Below are 17,058 nucleotides of genomic sequence, written 5' to 3'. Positions count from 1 at the left end.
ATGTCTTTGGACTTTTAGAGGAAGCAGGTGTAACAAGAGAGAACCTGCACATGCTCAGAGAACAGAGAGGCCCCTCATTTGAACCAGGAACCTTCCTGCGGTGAGGCAGTGCTACCCACTGCACCACTATGCAAAACATGTTTGAACTAATTAGAAATTAGATTATAAAATTATGTAAGAAAATTCTAATAAAAACATACACAAGTGCCCCCAAAGCCCCTTTAAACAATGCAAATAAAACAAGAGTCTATGTACGCCCCGTTTCTACTGCACTCGTCCTGCTTGGAACCATGAGGATGGATACCTTACCTCGTGCTCTTTATGGTGTCACCAGATTCTTAACTGGTCAGACTGGTCAGATGAAACTCGTCCCCCACAAGAAACCAGACAAAACTACGTCCATGACTTGATCGCTCGCTCTGCCGTGAAGACTCTGCAAAGACAGAATGATGATGGAGGAAACATTTTGTAGCACTGAAGACACACAGCAGGACAAACGTGCACCACCACTCGAACACTCAGAGAGTCCATTGTCTTCAGTGAGCAGGCAGTCTCTGCAGTGGGAAAATTATTCTAATATTTTTGCTAATTTAAATGTATTATTCTCAGAAAGATATCAGATATCTGCAGGAGAAGAGACCTTGAGACATTTGTTTGTTTTATGATCTGCAAAGAAAAGGAGATGCATCTTATGCCAAGCTCTTGGATATGATTTTGTTTTAGGCTTAAAACCCCAAATCCACAGAGTAATCTCGAGCAAAAGTTAAATATGTATAGGAAGAAGCATGCTTTGGGATCCACTGTGGGAAGGTTTTGGAGGAAGAGCATTGATGAAATGGATTAGTTTCATAAAGAGTCTGACCCTTTAACTAATACATCACTTCTGCAGAGTCATTCCTGAAGGCTTGGTCTGCAGCACTGAGGTTTTTCCTCTGAATCATCAGCAGCACATGAACAGGTTATTGTGTATTACTGAGTCAAAAAAAAAAAGCCTTCACAGTTTGAGGCTCATATCCATTTGCTGCGCCCGTGAGAACCTTTCTCTGCAGCAAGAGAGAAATTACAAATTAGAGCACATTAGAGTCATGCTGCTTTTCTGCCATTACCAGGCACATAAAGGATCATTTTTCTCCTGCTTCGCAACACAGGGAACAGATACATGCCTGTTTCCAAGGTAACAGCATAGAATATCCCATTGTCCATGCATACTATAAAATGAAGAAGAAGAAAAAAAACTGAAGGAGGAAGCATGATCCTTTGTAGAATCACACCACCACACGTCCTACTTCTCTATCTGGGGTGTTTGCTATTCTTGGAGATTCTTTTCTGTACATTGAGCATGAGATGAAGCCAGTAACATGTCTGTCGAGGACTATACATCCACCTGCTGGCTTGTATCACTGCATTGAAAAAAAGTGTATAATTTAGATGTAAGTCATGACAGCACATTTATATTTGTAAATGACATGTTTAAAATCGTGAGTCTTGGGTGCAGACAATTATCCGGGTCAAAGTTTGGAAAATCTCCAGATTTAAATGAATAAATAATTACTCCCAAATATTTCTATATCACACTTGTTCTGCAGCACCAGATAAAGTTCTTGTGAGAGTAGTGACGAGAGATTGTGCACACTGAGGGTCATTTTTTCTTCAACTGGGTTTCCCATCACTCTCACTACTTTGCTGATTTATTTATTGGGCAGAATACAAATTTGTTGACATCATTATGCTACAAATGCTTCACATGTGAGGACTTTTTTCATTAAAAGAAGAAATGTCTTTTTGCCTGAAAGGAGCTTTAACACTCAGAGAAAATGTGCAGTCTGTTAGAAACAGTGCTGTGTTCAAAGCACATGGGAAAATGGGATATTTTAAAACACGTAAATGGGAACAGTTCTTCAGCTTGGATAAACATTATAAATTTAATATAATAAATGACTAATAGGAAAAGAAAAGGAGTCACTTAAACACACAGTTTGTATTCCTGTCATTACAAACTGTAGTAAAGCACAACCACACATCGCTGCATTGCTCATTTAATGACACAGCTGAAACAATGCTTCACATAAAACTGTGGATAGTTTGGTTTCTGTAAGACATTCAAGCTTCATGTTGAGACTTTGTTTATGGACTTACTGCCCCCCAGAGGTTGAAAATCTTTGTAGTCATGCTTATAGAAAATCTATTGCATCATACAAGTGCATATATCTGGGCTCCTCTAGTCAAAGTTGAACACTGAATGTTTTTATTTTTGCATGGTTCAACCCCCATAAGTATCAGATATTCTTTACTTATCGGAGATAACTTGAGTTACGGTAGCTTTCCGTTGTATCCATTATCATCACTCAGCTCCACCTAAAACTGTGAACATCATTGTTTTGCAGTTTCCGATAATGTATTTTGATCTGGACTTATTTTGGTCAATGCAAAGTTTTTCTAGACTACATTCAAGTGTTGCAGAAACGGACAGATAGCAGAAGTAACCCCTATCAGGGATGGATAAATGTATCTATGAAGCAAAGTGTCACATTTTATAAATTGATCAAATATACTGCTTGTAAAATCAGTGAAGTTTCTCCAGCTGTCAGATAAATGTAGTGGATTAAAAGTGCAATAATGAATTCACTATTTAAACAGAAAATGTCACAGTGAAAACATTCTCAAGTTTAAAAAAAAAGGTAATTTAGATTTTTACATAAGTAGAAAATAAAAACTTGAGAAATAAAATGTTCAACCGTAAGCTGTAAATAAAATGAATTCTGTTCAGACCTTTTTCCTTAGTTGACATTCTGTTTATTTATATTGTATGCAACTGGTGTACATGAGATTTGAGTCCTTACTTTCATGTTGTGGTCAAATACATCCTTGTGTTCATATTCACTTATTTACATACCTTATTTATATGGCTAGGGAAGTACAATGAGGTGAACTGTGAAAGAACTGGAGGGAAAGTATGTAAGCGTCCAAATACTTTGCCACAAATATTATTCCGTTTCATTTCTATGGCAAAGTATAAATGTTTGTCACATGAGGAAAAAAATCAACTATTCCAAGCAGAAAGGAAACATCTGTGCGACAAAATAATGCCTCTGAAGACTGAATTTTAAGTACATTACAACTACATTTTAACATTTTCTCTATTTTTTAATCTAAAAACCAAGTCTGTGACCACCTTTAACCTCTATTATTGTCTTGTGTCACTTGTGCCTTTGTATTTGTATTTTATTTGTCTTTCTCTGTTATCTGTCTAGGGACAACAGATGGAAACTAGCACTTCTGCTATAATCTGGCATCTTTACAGCTGTAATTGTTACAGCTGTTCATTAATATGCATTGTCCCTAATAAATACATTTTTTTTTTAATTTAAAAAAAATGCTTCACTATATGGTAAAACTATAAAACTGGTAAGTAAGATTTGAGAGTTGATAATTCCGACCGAGGACAGAACTCGAACGCAGCATTTCACCGCTACGTCGTCGCTGGACTAAAAAAAGTATCGATTTCATTGGTGCGTTCCAGCTGTCAATCACAAACTCACCACGTGGTTGATAATAACATGGGTGGACTGGAGGGGGCGGTGGTGGACTGTCAGAGAATACTAACATTATAACATAACGCTGAAGAGTAATGACTCATCTCGCGGGTTTAATCGTTAAATTGTGCTTTTTAAAAACAACTGCCCCAGTGTGACGTCATCCCACAGGCGACCTTTGGTTCGGTTGTCGACGAGACCCGGGGAGGAGCAGTCAGCGCTAATGCTAGTGCAGCGTTAGCTACATTAGCTTAGTAACGGAAGAGAAGTGTCAGCGCTCTGAACCGGGACGAGGAGAAGCCAGTCTGCGGTTATGGCTGCCCTCGGTAACTCGGCGGCCTCTTCCAGTCCCATGGTGATCCTGGCGCCCAAGACAAAAACGAAAAAGAAGCACTTCGTACAGCAGAAGGTGAAGGTGTTCCGAGCCAGCGACCCCGTCCTGAGCGTCTTCATGTGGGGCGTCAATCACTCGGTGAGTCGGCTGGATGCTAACGTAGCCTGTGTATGCTAATGCTGCGAGTAACCACCATTGTAACTGTGCCATGTAAATTAAGCTAGCTCTGTTAGCAGGAACTTAAGCTAGCTGGGTGCGCAGAGGGGAAGAGGTGTTGCGTCAAAATCCGCACCCTGTCAAATTATGTGACACCGACGGTTATGTTAAACTTAAAACACACCTGTTTCTGGTACATAGCTATCTAAATGAGACACGAACACTAAGGGGGTATTTATTTATTTATTTATTTATTTATTTATTTATTTATTTATTTATTTATTTATTTATTATTTTAATTATGTATTATTTTATTTTGTTTTATTTATTTATTATTTTATTTATTTTATTATGTATTATTTTATTTATTATTTTATTTATTTTATTATGTATTATTTTATGTATTTATTTATTTAACTTTAGTTTTGTTTGTTTGTTTGTTTGTTTGTTAGGGACAGTGCATATTAATGAACAGCTGTAAAAATGCCTGATTATAGCAGAAGTGCTAGTTTCCATCTGTTGTCCCGAGGCAGGTAACAGAGAAATACAAATACAAAGGCACAAGTGACACAAGACAATAATAGAGGTTAAAGGTTAAAGGTGGTCACAGACTTGGTTTTCTTGTATCCACTGTTTGAGGTGTGTTTTGAAGGTTGCATATATTTCTAGTAGCTATTCAAATTCTGTCAAGATGCTTTGGATTTGCCTTTTTTTTTGGGAATAGCTATTAAGAACCCACTTAGGGAAAAAGTTTTTGCAGCTGAAATGTCTTTTAGGTCACTTGATAAGATGGGAGAAAAAATGCAGCATGACAGGTATGAGGTATTACATCAGCTAATGTTACATTCTCAGGTGTGTTTGAGCAACTGTACCCTGTCAGTGAAGTCTGTATGGCAGTATTTCGTGGCATTGTTTTAAACCACTAAAGCAAAATAAGATGAGATAAGATAGGATAATACTTTATTGATTTCTGGGGGGAATTCTGGTGCTGCAGCAACTCAGATAAAAATAACAAGTACACAACTTGTATACAGAGGAGTTAAGTGAACCCTACAGGACATTTGTTGTATGCAGTATAGAAACAGAAACAGTGGAGGTCTTTATGTGGATAGGACAGTGCATAGAGTAGGAAATCAGGAGAGAGAGAGAGCGGGGAATGATCTGCAGGAAAGCAGCAACAGGTGGGACTTGAACCTGGGTCGCCCACTTGGAGGGCCATACCTCCGTACATGGGGTGCGACCTCACCACTAGACCAAGTGTGCATCACAGGATAACATTTTAACATGGTATAGTATTGAACTGTACAATATCAATCAAATCTGTATTTGTGTAGCGCCAATTCATAACAAATGTTGTCTCGAGACACTTTACAAACAGAGCAGGTTTACATCGCACTCTGTTATATTATTTACTAAAACCTAACATTAATCCACCATGAGCACAGCATGTTGTGGTGAGGAAGAAGTCGCTTTAAGAGGCAGAACTGGACTCATGTTGGACAGCTATCTGCTGAAACTGTGTTGGGCTTGTACAGTTGGAGATAGAAGGAGAAGCAGGCTTTTCCTGTTCTGGGTTGGGGAGCCGATTCCAGCTGTCATTGGACACCCTAAACTGTTAGCTAGTCAACCACACGGCTGAAATAGAGACACACAACCCCACTCACATTCACACCTACGGGCAATTTAAGAGTCACCAATTAACCTAACGAGCATGTCTTTGGACTGTGGGAGGAAGACAGAAGAGAACCAGAGAGAACATGAAAACTCCACACAGAGAGGCTCCTGTCCTTCGGGTTTTTAAAACCAGGAACCTCCTCGCTATGAGGCAACAGCGCTAACCACCGCGCAACCCTCAAAGTACTATTTGTGCTACTTTAATGTGAGAATTTTTAAAGTTGGTAGTGTTTAAGTGTTATCCTTCCTTCTTTCAGATCAATGATCTCAACCAGGTGCCTGTTCCTGTCATGCTGCTTCCCGATGACTTCAAAGCCAACACCAAGATCAAAGTCAACAACCACCTCTTCAACAAGTAAAATAAATACACTTTAACAGTTTAACAGGAATTTAATATCAACAGATGTCTGATGCTTACCAGAGCCGTGTTCCTGTTGGAAAAGTTCAGCCTTGTGCCTCAAAGAAGCATTCACAGGACTGTCGAGTTTTACAGATGTGAAGCCGAATGTTCAGTTAATTTTCCTCGTCTTCTTTCACAGAGAAAATCTTCCAGGACATTTCAAGTTCAAAGAATACTGTCCTCAAGTCTTCCGAAATCTAAGAGAACGCTTTGGGATCGAGGATCTGGACTATCAGGTTTGTGACGTACATGCACAAGGATTCATTTTAAAAAGGCTACATGCTTAATAATTATGACAGATAATAATCATCACTGCCCCCGCCCTCCCCTCCCCAGGTGTCATTAACCCGCAGCTCCCCAATGAGGAGCGCAGACGACCAGGGAGACTGTCTGCTGCTCAACTCGTACGACCGCACGCTGGTCATCAAACAGATCTCCAGCGAGGACGTCGCGGACATGCACAGCATCCTGTCTGAGTATCACCAGGTGAGGTCTGCACAGTTTAATGCAAAGTCTGTGTTTTGTTTTCTTATTAGAAAGAGAGAACGACACCCTGTTGCGATGATGTCGTCTCTTAAATATGGATGCACAGATCTACTTTTCCAGTCATTGTACTGAGTAAAAAGAGGTCTGATTCGTTATTGTCACCACTGGCACACACTGAACGGCTCCATTTTGATTTTGAAAACTATACTTGTTATCCATAGTTAGGCGCTTAGCTGACATGATTGACAGGTGGGCGTGATGTAACGGTTTGTCAATAGGCTTAAAACCCGCCTCAGTCTGTCGTTAGGTAGACTGAAAGTTAGACTCAGACAGCTTTTCCAGGGTCACTGGGTTTAGCCTTAGAGGCAGGGTGAGGAGCTGAGACATTCGGGGGGAGCTCGGAGTAGAGCCGCTACTCCTTTGCATCGAAAGTAGCCACTTGAGGAGGTTTGGGAATCTGATCAGGATGCCTCCTGGTCGCCTCCCTTTTGGAGGTTTTCCGGGCACAACCAACTAGGTGGCGACCCCCGAGGTGGACCCAGAGTTTCCAGCTCCTCCAGAGATTTGAATCCCCCTGGAGGAGCTGGAGGAGAAGTCTGAGTTGACTTACTTCGCCTGCTGCCACTGTGATGGATGGAGATCTGTGACTCTGTGCCCCAGTTAAAGTAAATCCTCTTAACCTTTGTTTTGGATCGTGTTGTGGCTAAAAAAAACAACAACTTGTGAGACAGTTTGTCACAAGGTTTTCTAAAAGAAGAACTTTGTCTTTGGGGAGAATTTGTCTGCCTCCTAGGTGAGGGAAGTTGACCCAGATTTGACTATTTTAAGCCTTTTGCTCGCCAGAAGTAGCAACATGGTGCACTTCGCAGGGAGAGGACGCCGTGTTCAAGCTGAGGACGGCTAACATTTGTCCTACTGAAGTGTTCTCGAGGAGGGGGGGGTCAGTGCCCGTTATCATCAAGGTTACATCAGTCAGTGCGTTTACATGGGATAGCTTGTTAGGATTAAGCCAGATACCGATTTGCTACTCGATTGGACAGCTGTCACTTGTCTGAGTATATATGCCGATCAGAGAATCGTATAAATGGCCGGAGCATGGCTGACATGACATGGCCCCTTTTCAACACGTGGTTACAGAGCCACTTCCTGTTGACCTATACGTCACAGCAACAACAAACTATCTGGCGGCATTCAAACAAATAAGGCGTACGAGGAGATGGACGACGCTACAGCTACGTACATTATTTACATTCTAATAATCGCTGTAGTCGTTTGACCTTTCCGGCAACAACACTACTATTTATTACGTCGTCTCCTTCCACTTCCGGGTGAAAAGCCCCGGCGGAAATTCTCGAGCATGCGCAGAACGCGAAATCCAATTACGATACGATGGCCGAGTTTACACGCCGTTAGTTTGCCGACTATGAACGACTTATTGAGGTGTTCTTTTTTCCGATTATGAGATGTCCGATGTAGGTCGGACTAAGATGTTTACATGCATTTTAAAAGTCCAAACAGTGTTCGATACGATCAGAAATTGGAATATCTAGCGCCATGTAACCCTGCTGAGTGTTGAGAATAGAAGCTGAACATGTTCTGTTACGATCGCTGGCTTATTAAAGATATGCAAATGTTCCTATCTCCACATCATGTAAATAGTTGAGCACATTTCCAGCAGAGACAGAAACACGCTGCATCTTGTTTGTGTGTTTTCATCTCACGATGCTGGACGCTCTGTTATCAGTGTGCTCGTACTCGTGTGGCTGAGCTGCGAGGATTCTTAAAATCTGCGTCTCACCCGAGGGCTGAAATACCAGCGAGTAAACTTTTGGCTGCTTTGAGCTCAGACTGGAATGTGTAGTCAGTTTGTTTCGCAGCCTACAGAGAGCAAGGGAGGGGAGCGGAGGAAAAATAGCAGCTCTGTTTCACAGTGTTTGTTATTTCACTTGGCCCTGAATGAACTCCTTGTTAACAGAGCTCCTGTGTTGGCATCACACAGTCTCGTCAGTTTATCAGGACAGATTGCAGATAATTTGTTTATTTTTTTTGTAAACATCAAGTACCTGGGGGCGTGTTCAGTACGTCGAATACTCAACAAGTAAATCCTAAATTCATTAGATTTCTTGTTTTTCTATTGCTCTCTCATCTCAGCTAAATATCAAGAATCAACATGTTGATCTTGGACGGGCTTTTTAACATTTTCTGTCCTTTTTGGATTTTGTTGGATTAATTGGCAGAACATCGAGGATCGGGGTTTCAACAGGTTTTTTTGGCAGTTGTAGGGATTTCACTCTTAAAGCCAGCTTTTTCCACCTCTGGATCTAAATTTGACAACATTTATCGTGCTGTTTTTGAACTTTCTCGTTACACAGAAGGACAATTCAGTCATTTTCTGACCACATTATTATTATTATTGACCCATCTGTCACATAACTGCATTTTACTTATTATCACTTATCACCACTGCACTGTTTTATGTTTAGTCATGTAAATATTAGTCTTTTCTTATTATGTTTATTGTTGATATTTAATGTTGTACCAAAGTTAAATTCCTTGTGTGTGTGTGAGCACACCTGGTTAATAAATCTGATTCTGAGATCTAACCTCTCTTCATCCAGAGTCACAGTCGTCCTCTTACATCAGTCCTCGCTGTGTCCCTCTTTCACCGTTACATGAGGAGGGCTTAGACTGCCGGGCGTCTCCTCTGACTTCATGAAGTCACCAACACATTAAAGAGACTCGACCAACAGGGCAGACTTAAATTATAGCTTAGACAAAAACATGTTCCCATATCAGACCTCCAGAACGTCTTATTGTTTTCGTTGGAGCTTGTGGCTAATCTTTAACCGCTGTAGTTAGCTGGAGGTTGGATCCAGCTCTATGGAGCTATTATTGTGGCAAAACTATTTGAATATGCCTACACAGATCAACAAATGCGTAGCCTGTGAGCCTGCGCTCAGGTCAGCAAACCCAACTAAAGTGTTTGCAGATCGTCAGACACACATTTGAAGATATGTGTACGCATTTGTGGATTTTGCACGGCAGGAGTGTTGCAAAAGTCACGTGTAAAATGACAGCCAATGGAGAGGCCCGCCTCAGTTGTAAGCGATCATTTGTGTATTTCAGGATTTACAGCTGAAAAAGTTCACTGTCATTAATAAATAAGTAAATATTTAGAAATTGGTCTACTTATTTGCAGATTAGTTTACGCATTTGTGGATCTTGTTACGCATTTGTGGATCTGTGTACGCATATTCAAATAGTTTTGCCACAATAATAGCTCCATCTAGCTCTCTCTGACGCTGTGTGAGAGTTTTCACTTTGCCAGGTGTCCAAGAGTTAATCATGTATAAAAAAGAAACATGCACACAACAAAAAAAACTGCAGACTGATGTCTTTTAACATCCTGTATTTAAATGAGGTCACTCTGAAGTTAGCGTCTGTATTAACAGCTGAGCTCAAAGTCTAACCTGTCGACATTTAGTAATTGAGCGCCTGTGCCTTTAAGAGTCTCCACGTATTATCTCTCATCTGTGAGTCTGTCCTCGACTCTTTCTACCTGTGACACGGTTGAACGATAAGCAGAAATGCAAGTGTTCCTCTTTGTGTAAAAACAGTTTCCTCTCCCCTGCAGCACATCGTGAAGTGTCACGGCAGCACCCTGCTGCCTCAGTTCCTCGGTATGTACCGGGTGAGCGTAGACAACGAGGAGACCTACCTGATCGTGATGAGGAACATGTTCAGCCACAGACTGCTCGTGCACAGGAAGTACGACCTGAAGGTGAGGAGGAAGTGCACACACATAAAATTCATACCTTTTTTTATTACACATCATGGAGGTCATGACGGAGGTTACTGAGGAAACGGGGGAGGCACCTTCTCCTAAAACTCAATTTGTGCTCTTTCATCCGCCGTCGTTTTTTTGTATAAAATCTCTTATTGTGAGTCTCCTGAGCTTTTCTTTTCCCCAATGGTTTTATAGCTTTCAGTTTAAGTTGTAAAACACAGAATCAGAATCTTTAAAATTAGTTTTTAATCAGTATTTTTCTCTATTACAAAAAAAATTGGGCAAACTAAGATATAAGATATATTATTATAACCATTTGTCTTCTTCTTCTGCATTCTATTATTGTTTTGTATAACATTATAAAAAAAAGAATAATGATGTAAGAAATGAACTATGTTTGGATAAATGAACTATGTTTGGATAAATGAACTATGTTTGGATAAATGAACTATGTTTGGATAAATGAACTATGTTTGGATTGCCCAATAAACACAAAGTTGCAAAAAAAAATCAGTTTTAAACTTGACAGACAAAACAACAACAAGTCCTTCGTAAAGCATCAAGTATTTCGGCTCCCTCTGGACTTGTGCCAGATTTCCTTGCCCCCCCCTTACTGGCTAAATTCTACCAAATGGGGGATTAACGCTGGGTCGCTGCAAATAATGTAACAAAGAGCACGGTCTTTTTTTTTTAAAGTGTCTGAAGATAACATTTGTTGTGGTGCCGGTGGCCTAATGGTTAGTTTGTGCTCCCCCATGTGCAGAGGCTACAGCCCGGTCTAAATGGACCGAGTACGTAAAACCTGTAAGTTTAACTGATTTTTATTTGTGAATTGTGAAAACCTACCCTCTACATCTCCCCGGTTCTGTGGTTCACATGTTGCAATGTAAAGTAAAACGATCGATTTATAAGAAAAATAAAACTTTGGGAAAGCATTATGGACAAAGACACTGAGACTTTCTGCACCCGTCTTTCCAAAAACCCGGCGGAAAGGGGGACAAACAATGGACAAATACCTGTAAGAGGATTAAGGAAGTCTGTTAAGAAGTGAAGGTTATGTGCAATGTAAATTATACAGGCAGCCCGGGTTCAAATCCGACCTGTGGCTCCTTTGCTGCATGTCATTCCCCTGTCTCTGATTTCTGACTCTATCCACTGTCATGCCATAAAAGCATAAGAAGCTTTACTCTGTCATCAAGTTTATGTACCAGTTTGTGTTTCAGTGTTTTTTTTATTAGTAACATCAGTGGCATAAATAAAATAACATTAGTTTCTTCGTCTTTAGAAACTAGTTGTCTCTAATTTGGCTCTCTTGAAGGAAAAAGTCAACGTGCTAACTTAAATCTTTTTTTTCACAACTTTTTTTATTGAGTTTTGAGAAATACAGATATATGTGCGACAGGTTCTTCAGTAAAATAAGAGTAGTTCTAAGTAAAAAAAAAAACAAAAGGAGACAACTAGAACACAACACAAACTAAGCTTGGTCGTTCAACGAGTTACAAAAATAAATATTTGAGGTAACTATAGCACATTATACAGAAGGGCTATAAAAGACAAAAGAAGGAAAACCGATCAAGTAAATGTTTTGATTTCTGACCTGAAATACTTAAACCATGTTCCCGTGTCATTAATGAAACATTTTCTTCCTGCAGGGCTCTCTGGTGGCGCGTGAAGCAAGTGACAAAGAAAGGGTAAAAAAAAAAACATCCCGTCTTCTTTTCATTGAATATCTTTATCGTTTAGCGTCTGTCCTTTTTTTTATTTTTATCAACTGTGTCATTTATCTTCCAAAAAGGGAAAAGAGCTTCCTACCTTCAAGGACATGGACTTCAGGAACAACATGCAGAAGGTGTACGTCACCGACGAGCAGAAGGAGAAGTTCATGGAGAAGCTCAACAGAGACGTGGAGGTAAAAAGTCTTAGTCGTTGTTTTTACACACATCGTCCACAGAGCGGCAGCATCCTCACATCACTGACACTCTGAGGCCGTCTCAGCAGGATGGATGTGAAACTCGCTTCTAAAAGAGGGAAATCTGGACGTCACACTTTAAATTGATGAGCACATAAATGCCTCTCCTCCCAACGGTCTCTCCTCCGCTGTCTTTTTCTAATAAAGGCCCCAAAAATGACTCAAATAACTAACTGTCCTTTTTCCTGTTTTCTTTCAGTTCCTGGTGAAGCTGAAGATCATGGACTACAGCCTGCTGCTCGGCATCCACGACGTAGGTCGAGCGGAACGAGACGACGAAGAAGGAGAGGAGGTTTCCAACGAGGAAGACCCCGAGGCGGAGAACGGCCTGGCGGCGGGCGCGACGGCGGGCTCCTACGGCACGTCTCCGGAGGGAATAGCCGGCTACATGTCGGCCTGCAAACCTCTGGGACCCGGGGAGTTTGACCCCTACGTGGACGTGTACGCGGTCAGCAGCTGTGCAGGTGAATAATAATGAAACGGTTTCTAAGACGGATTGTGATTGTGTATTGGGAAAGTTCTTTTACTTGCATAAAGCACTGTTGGATTCCAAGTGTTTTCTACGATGGATTATCAGGGCCTCGTTAAAGGAAAACATTTCTAGATTAGTCGTACATTTACAAAATTAAAGTCTTACATTTAAAGGTTTTTGTTTTTGTTGGGGGTTATGCTTTTATTTAGAGATTGGATAGAGGAGCCACAGGTCAGATTCAAACCTGGGCCGCCCGCTGAAAGGACTATGTAGCTGAAGTAAAGACTAAAATAACGATTTTAATTACGTAAATGTATGATTTTATTCTAGTCAATTTATGATTTTATTCTCACGAATTTAGATTCAAGATTTGTATTTGTCACATGCTCAAACAGATGTGCAGTGAAATATAAGATTAACTTTATTGTCCCAGTGGGAAATTTGTCTTGGACTTCACAGAGCTCTGATGCAGTAGCAAAATAACAAAATCCATTCATTCGTCGGTAAAACATGTCAGTCAAATAATCATTAAATTCCATACAAGTGGATTACTAAAACCATAAATATGTAATAGTTAAGAAAGCGAAAAGACTGTTCCGCAAGGCCATGCAAGAAACACTCAAAAATGACTAATACACATATATACAGTATATGTAGAAATGTAAGATTAAAAAAAGAAATATAGAAAATGCAAACCGATTTCTATCACCCTTAATGTGGCCCTAACACTCCTCCGTAGTTTTCAAACATGTTTCAAATCATGAGTAAATGATCGTCGGATTCAGATCTTCTTTCAACAAAAAGCCGCCGCGAGCTAAAAAGAGAGAGAGCACACAAAACGTCACCAATATGTAAATGGCTTCAGTTTGTATATTTATTTTCTCGTCTTCTGACTCCTCAAAGTGCTTTTACACCTCGTGTCACACCTACACATTCACACACTGATGGTAGAGGCTGCTGTGTAAAGAGACAATCAGAAGTCATAAATCCAGTCATACACATTGTGTTAAAGCGGGAGCTACTTGGGGTTAAGTTTCTTGCCCAGGGACACATTGGTGTGTGTAGCTGCAGGAGTTAGGTGACGACCGAAGAGTCTGTCTGTGTTATTTAGTCACTAAAAACAAGAAATGATCCAGGTATCGGGGTCCTAGTATTTCTGTTTGTCGTTTGATTTTCACTAGAAATAATTCCTCCTTCATGTTTCCATGTGTTCACTTTCTCTATAATCATAAATGTCATCCGGAGAATCATAATAATACACTTCATTTCTTCACAGGGAGCTTTAATCTTGATGATTGTTATGTGAACCCTCCACACACACACACACACACACACACACACACAACACAGTCGATACAGGCCGTGTAACACAACCCTGATTGTTCTCTGCCTTTCATCTCAGGAGCCCCTCAGAGGGAGGTCTATTTCATGGGTCTGATTGACGTACTTACTCAGTACGACACCAAGAAGAAAGCCGCTCACGCTGCAAAAACTGTCAAACACGGGGTGAGTAGAAGAAGAGAGGAAGCTGTCGGCGTGTTCAGTCTGTACCTGAGCGGAGAGCGAGACATTGATGTTTGTTTTGTTACCATGTCATGAAGTAAACAGATTATATTTTCCTTCTCTCTCTCTCTCCCCCCCTCTCTCTATCTATCTCGTTCTCTCTCGCTCTCTCTCTCCTCTCTCTCGCTATCTCGTTCTCTCTCCTCTCTCTCGCTATCTCGTTCTCTCTCCACCCTTTGCCCCCTCTCTCTCTCTCCACCCTCTCTCTCTTGCCACCCTCTCTCTATCTCTCTCTCTCTCCCCTTTCTCTCTCGCCCCCCCTCTCTCCACCCCCTCCCCCCCTCTCTCCTCTCTCTCTCTCTCTCTCTCTATCTCTCTCCCCCCTCTCTCTCTCTCTCCCCTTTCTCTCTCGCCCCCCCTCTCTCTCTCTCTCTCTCTCTCTCTCTGTTGCAGGCGGGTGCTGAGATCTCCACGGTCCACCCCGAGCAGTACGCCAAACGATTTCGCGACTTCATCTCAAACATTTTTGCGTAATGAACTCTACTGTAAGTCGACACAACTGACGGCTCAAAGTCGATTTTATGACCAAACGTAGTCTGCACACACAGATCATCATGTGCGTGATCTGAGGGCGACACGACTTGTAGCAATATGACGTACTTGTACTTCTGATGCCTATATTTATTTTTAAGATTAAAGAAGCATTTGTAACGGGGATGAAGGGCTCGTCCAGGCTGACTCCGGAGCAGCAGGAGGGTTCATGCAGACAAACTGCTGCTGATCACAGATCTTCAGTGTGAGATCAAATATCTCTCTCTCGTCTGGTTCTCCGGGCGAGGAATGAACTTTAAGAGTTTGACTTTTTTAGAAGTGTGTTTATTTGTTTTCTTGCCAAAAGTAAGAAGAGAGGATACAAACTCTGCTGTGTGTGTGTGTGAGTGAGAGAGAGAGAGAGAGAATGTGTGTTAAAGGTTTCCTTCAGAGTGCGTGGTTTCTGGGAGTAGTCTCCGGATTATTTTTTGTAGAATCTGGATCTACACATACACAATCCTGTTTATGATGTCACACTATTCCTTTGATCTATGCATGGAGATAACATGCCAAATGTGCCAAAAACAAAAACATTTAGAAGACTGCGAGCCTGTGAATATGTGTGTTAATCACGTTCATCAAAATGCCTCTAAACCAATGAGATGATGGGGTTTGTCCTCATACTAAACCTTTAAACTTTGATATGCTTCCAGTAAAAATCAAACAGTATCGATACCTGCAACACAAAGACATTCAGGGCGCCCCAAATTTAAAAAAAAAAAACATCTTGATTTTAATGACTTAAAATTGCAGTAGCGTCTAAAATTGCAGAAATACGTTGGCAACTTCTGTCTGCTCTCTTTCTCTCTCGGTAGCAAAAAGCATTAATAATATTGACACCTTAACGTTGTTCATCGACTGTGAATCTGCACATTAATAATGTAAAAACTTGATAATTGTTTTTGAACGTATCTGGAAATAGCAAATATTTTGATTCTCTGCTTGAAAATAGAAAATCACTTTTTCGATTATCTGACATTCCTTCCCCCTTTAAATATTATTTTGATTTTGCCTTTTTTGACACAAGCACTGTTGTCCATCTGAACGCAGATATCATGAAGCGTTCTGTTCGGCCTTCTCTCAGTGCGCTCGTTCACAAACATAAACACCAGGAGACAGGTAGCATATGTTCGCTTAAACACTGAAACAGGAGAAATGGTTAGCTTGGCTCTGTCCAAAACAGTAAAAATAAAATGTCTTCTAGCACTTCTAAATGAATATAATTTATCTGACTTAACCTAGCTGTACAAAAACACTAAAATGTCAAACAGAGTCAGGCTAGCTGTTTAGCTCGTATCAGTGATGACCTTTTTCTTCTTTTATTGGCAAGAAAACAAATAAACTTTACTTATAAATAAACTACTGTTCCTCATTTTGTCCTCTCTCTGCAGTCACCTTGAATCAAGAAGGATATTTTAAAATAATAACACTTGAGAGATGATGAATACTTATCTACTGACGCAGGCCATTTGGATGTTTCTGAGTGCCAAATGTGTGGGATCAAAGCTTTTTTTACCCTGCAGGGATTTTTGCACTTTGCATAAATTAAATAAACTCTGTTGTCTGCAGAACAATTACATTAAAGACTTTCTGAACCAATCAAAATCCTGTTTTTCCACCAAAGTCTCGACTAAATTTAAAAGAAGACGGTACAGATGAGTTGTTGTTTTTTAACAGGAAAAGATAAAAATGTGTGGTATTTAAAAAAGACAGCATATCTTGTTCTTGAGCCTGTAAACGTTTGCAGCATCTCTCGGCTGCTGCAGCCTGAAGGGGGGGGGGGGGGGGTCCTTCACGACCTTGAAGCGTTTGATTTGTACTCGCAGAGCTTGTGTCTGCATCGATGACGTGACCTTTTCTAAGTGTTAGGATCAGGCCTGCCGTCAGTGTTCAATTCATCAGAACACCCACCCACCATCTCTCTGGACGGACTCGCTAAGTGGATCGTCGGGGTTGGGTTTAGGGAGCTGTTGTCTGTGTATTGTAATAATGACATTGAGTAATAACCAGGGTACTGTGTTAAACATTACTGACAATAACAACACTACATTTCAGTAGCTTCTGAAGTTAGCCTTAACCCAGTGACATGATGCAGCTGACCACTGGCTGGGCTCTGTAGATACAGTTCACTCTGTACCATGAGGGCCTCATCT

At 40.7% G+C, this 17,058-nt stretch overlaps 1 protein-coding gene across 1 annotated transcript; it reads left to right on the top strand.

Annotated features, from left to right (window-relative positions):
- The first annotated feature begins 3,773 nt into the window (after positions 1-3,773).
- On the top strand, positions 3,774-16,277 carry pip4k2ca (phosphatidylinositol-5-phosphate 4-kinase, type II, gamma a). The gene is made up of 10 exons (XM_061058180.1): positions 3,774-4,005; positions 5,955-6,052; positions 6,237-6,333; positions 6,434-6,583; positions 10,218-10,364; positions 12,023-12,061; positions 12,166-12,279; positions 12,539-12,803; positions 14,214-14,317; positions 14,768-16,277. Exons 1-10 carry the CDS (start codon positions 3,847-3,849, stop codon positions 14,846-14,848), a joined length of 1,254 nt encoding a protein of 417 aa, XP_060914163.1. The 5' UTR covers positions 3,774-3,846; the 3' UTR covers positions 14,849-16,277.
- Positions 16,278-17,058: the final 781 nt, after the last annotated feature.

Source organism: Labrus mixtus, chromosome 15 (genome assembly GCF_963584025.1).
Source record: "Labrus mixtus chromosome 15, fLabMix1.1, whole genome shotgun sequence".
Lineage (NCBI taxonomy): Eukaryota > Metazoa > Chordata > Actinopteri > Labriformes > Labridae > Labrus > Labrus mixtus.
This window is presented reverse-complemented; position numbering and strand designations above follow the sequence as displayed.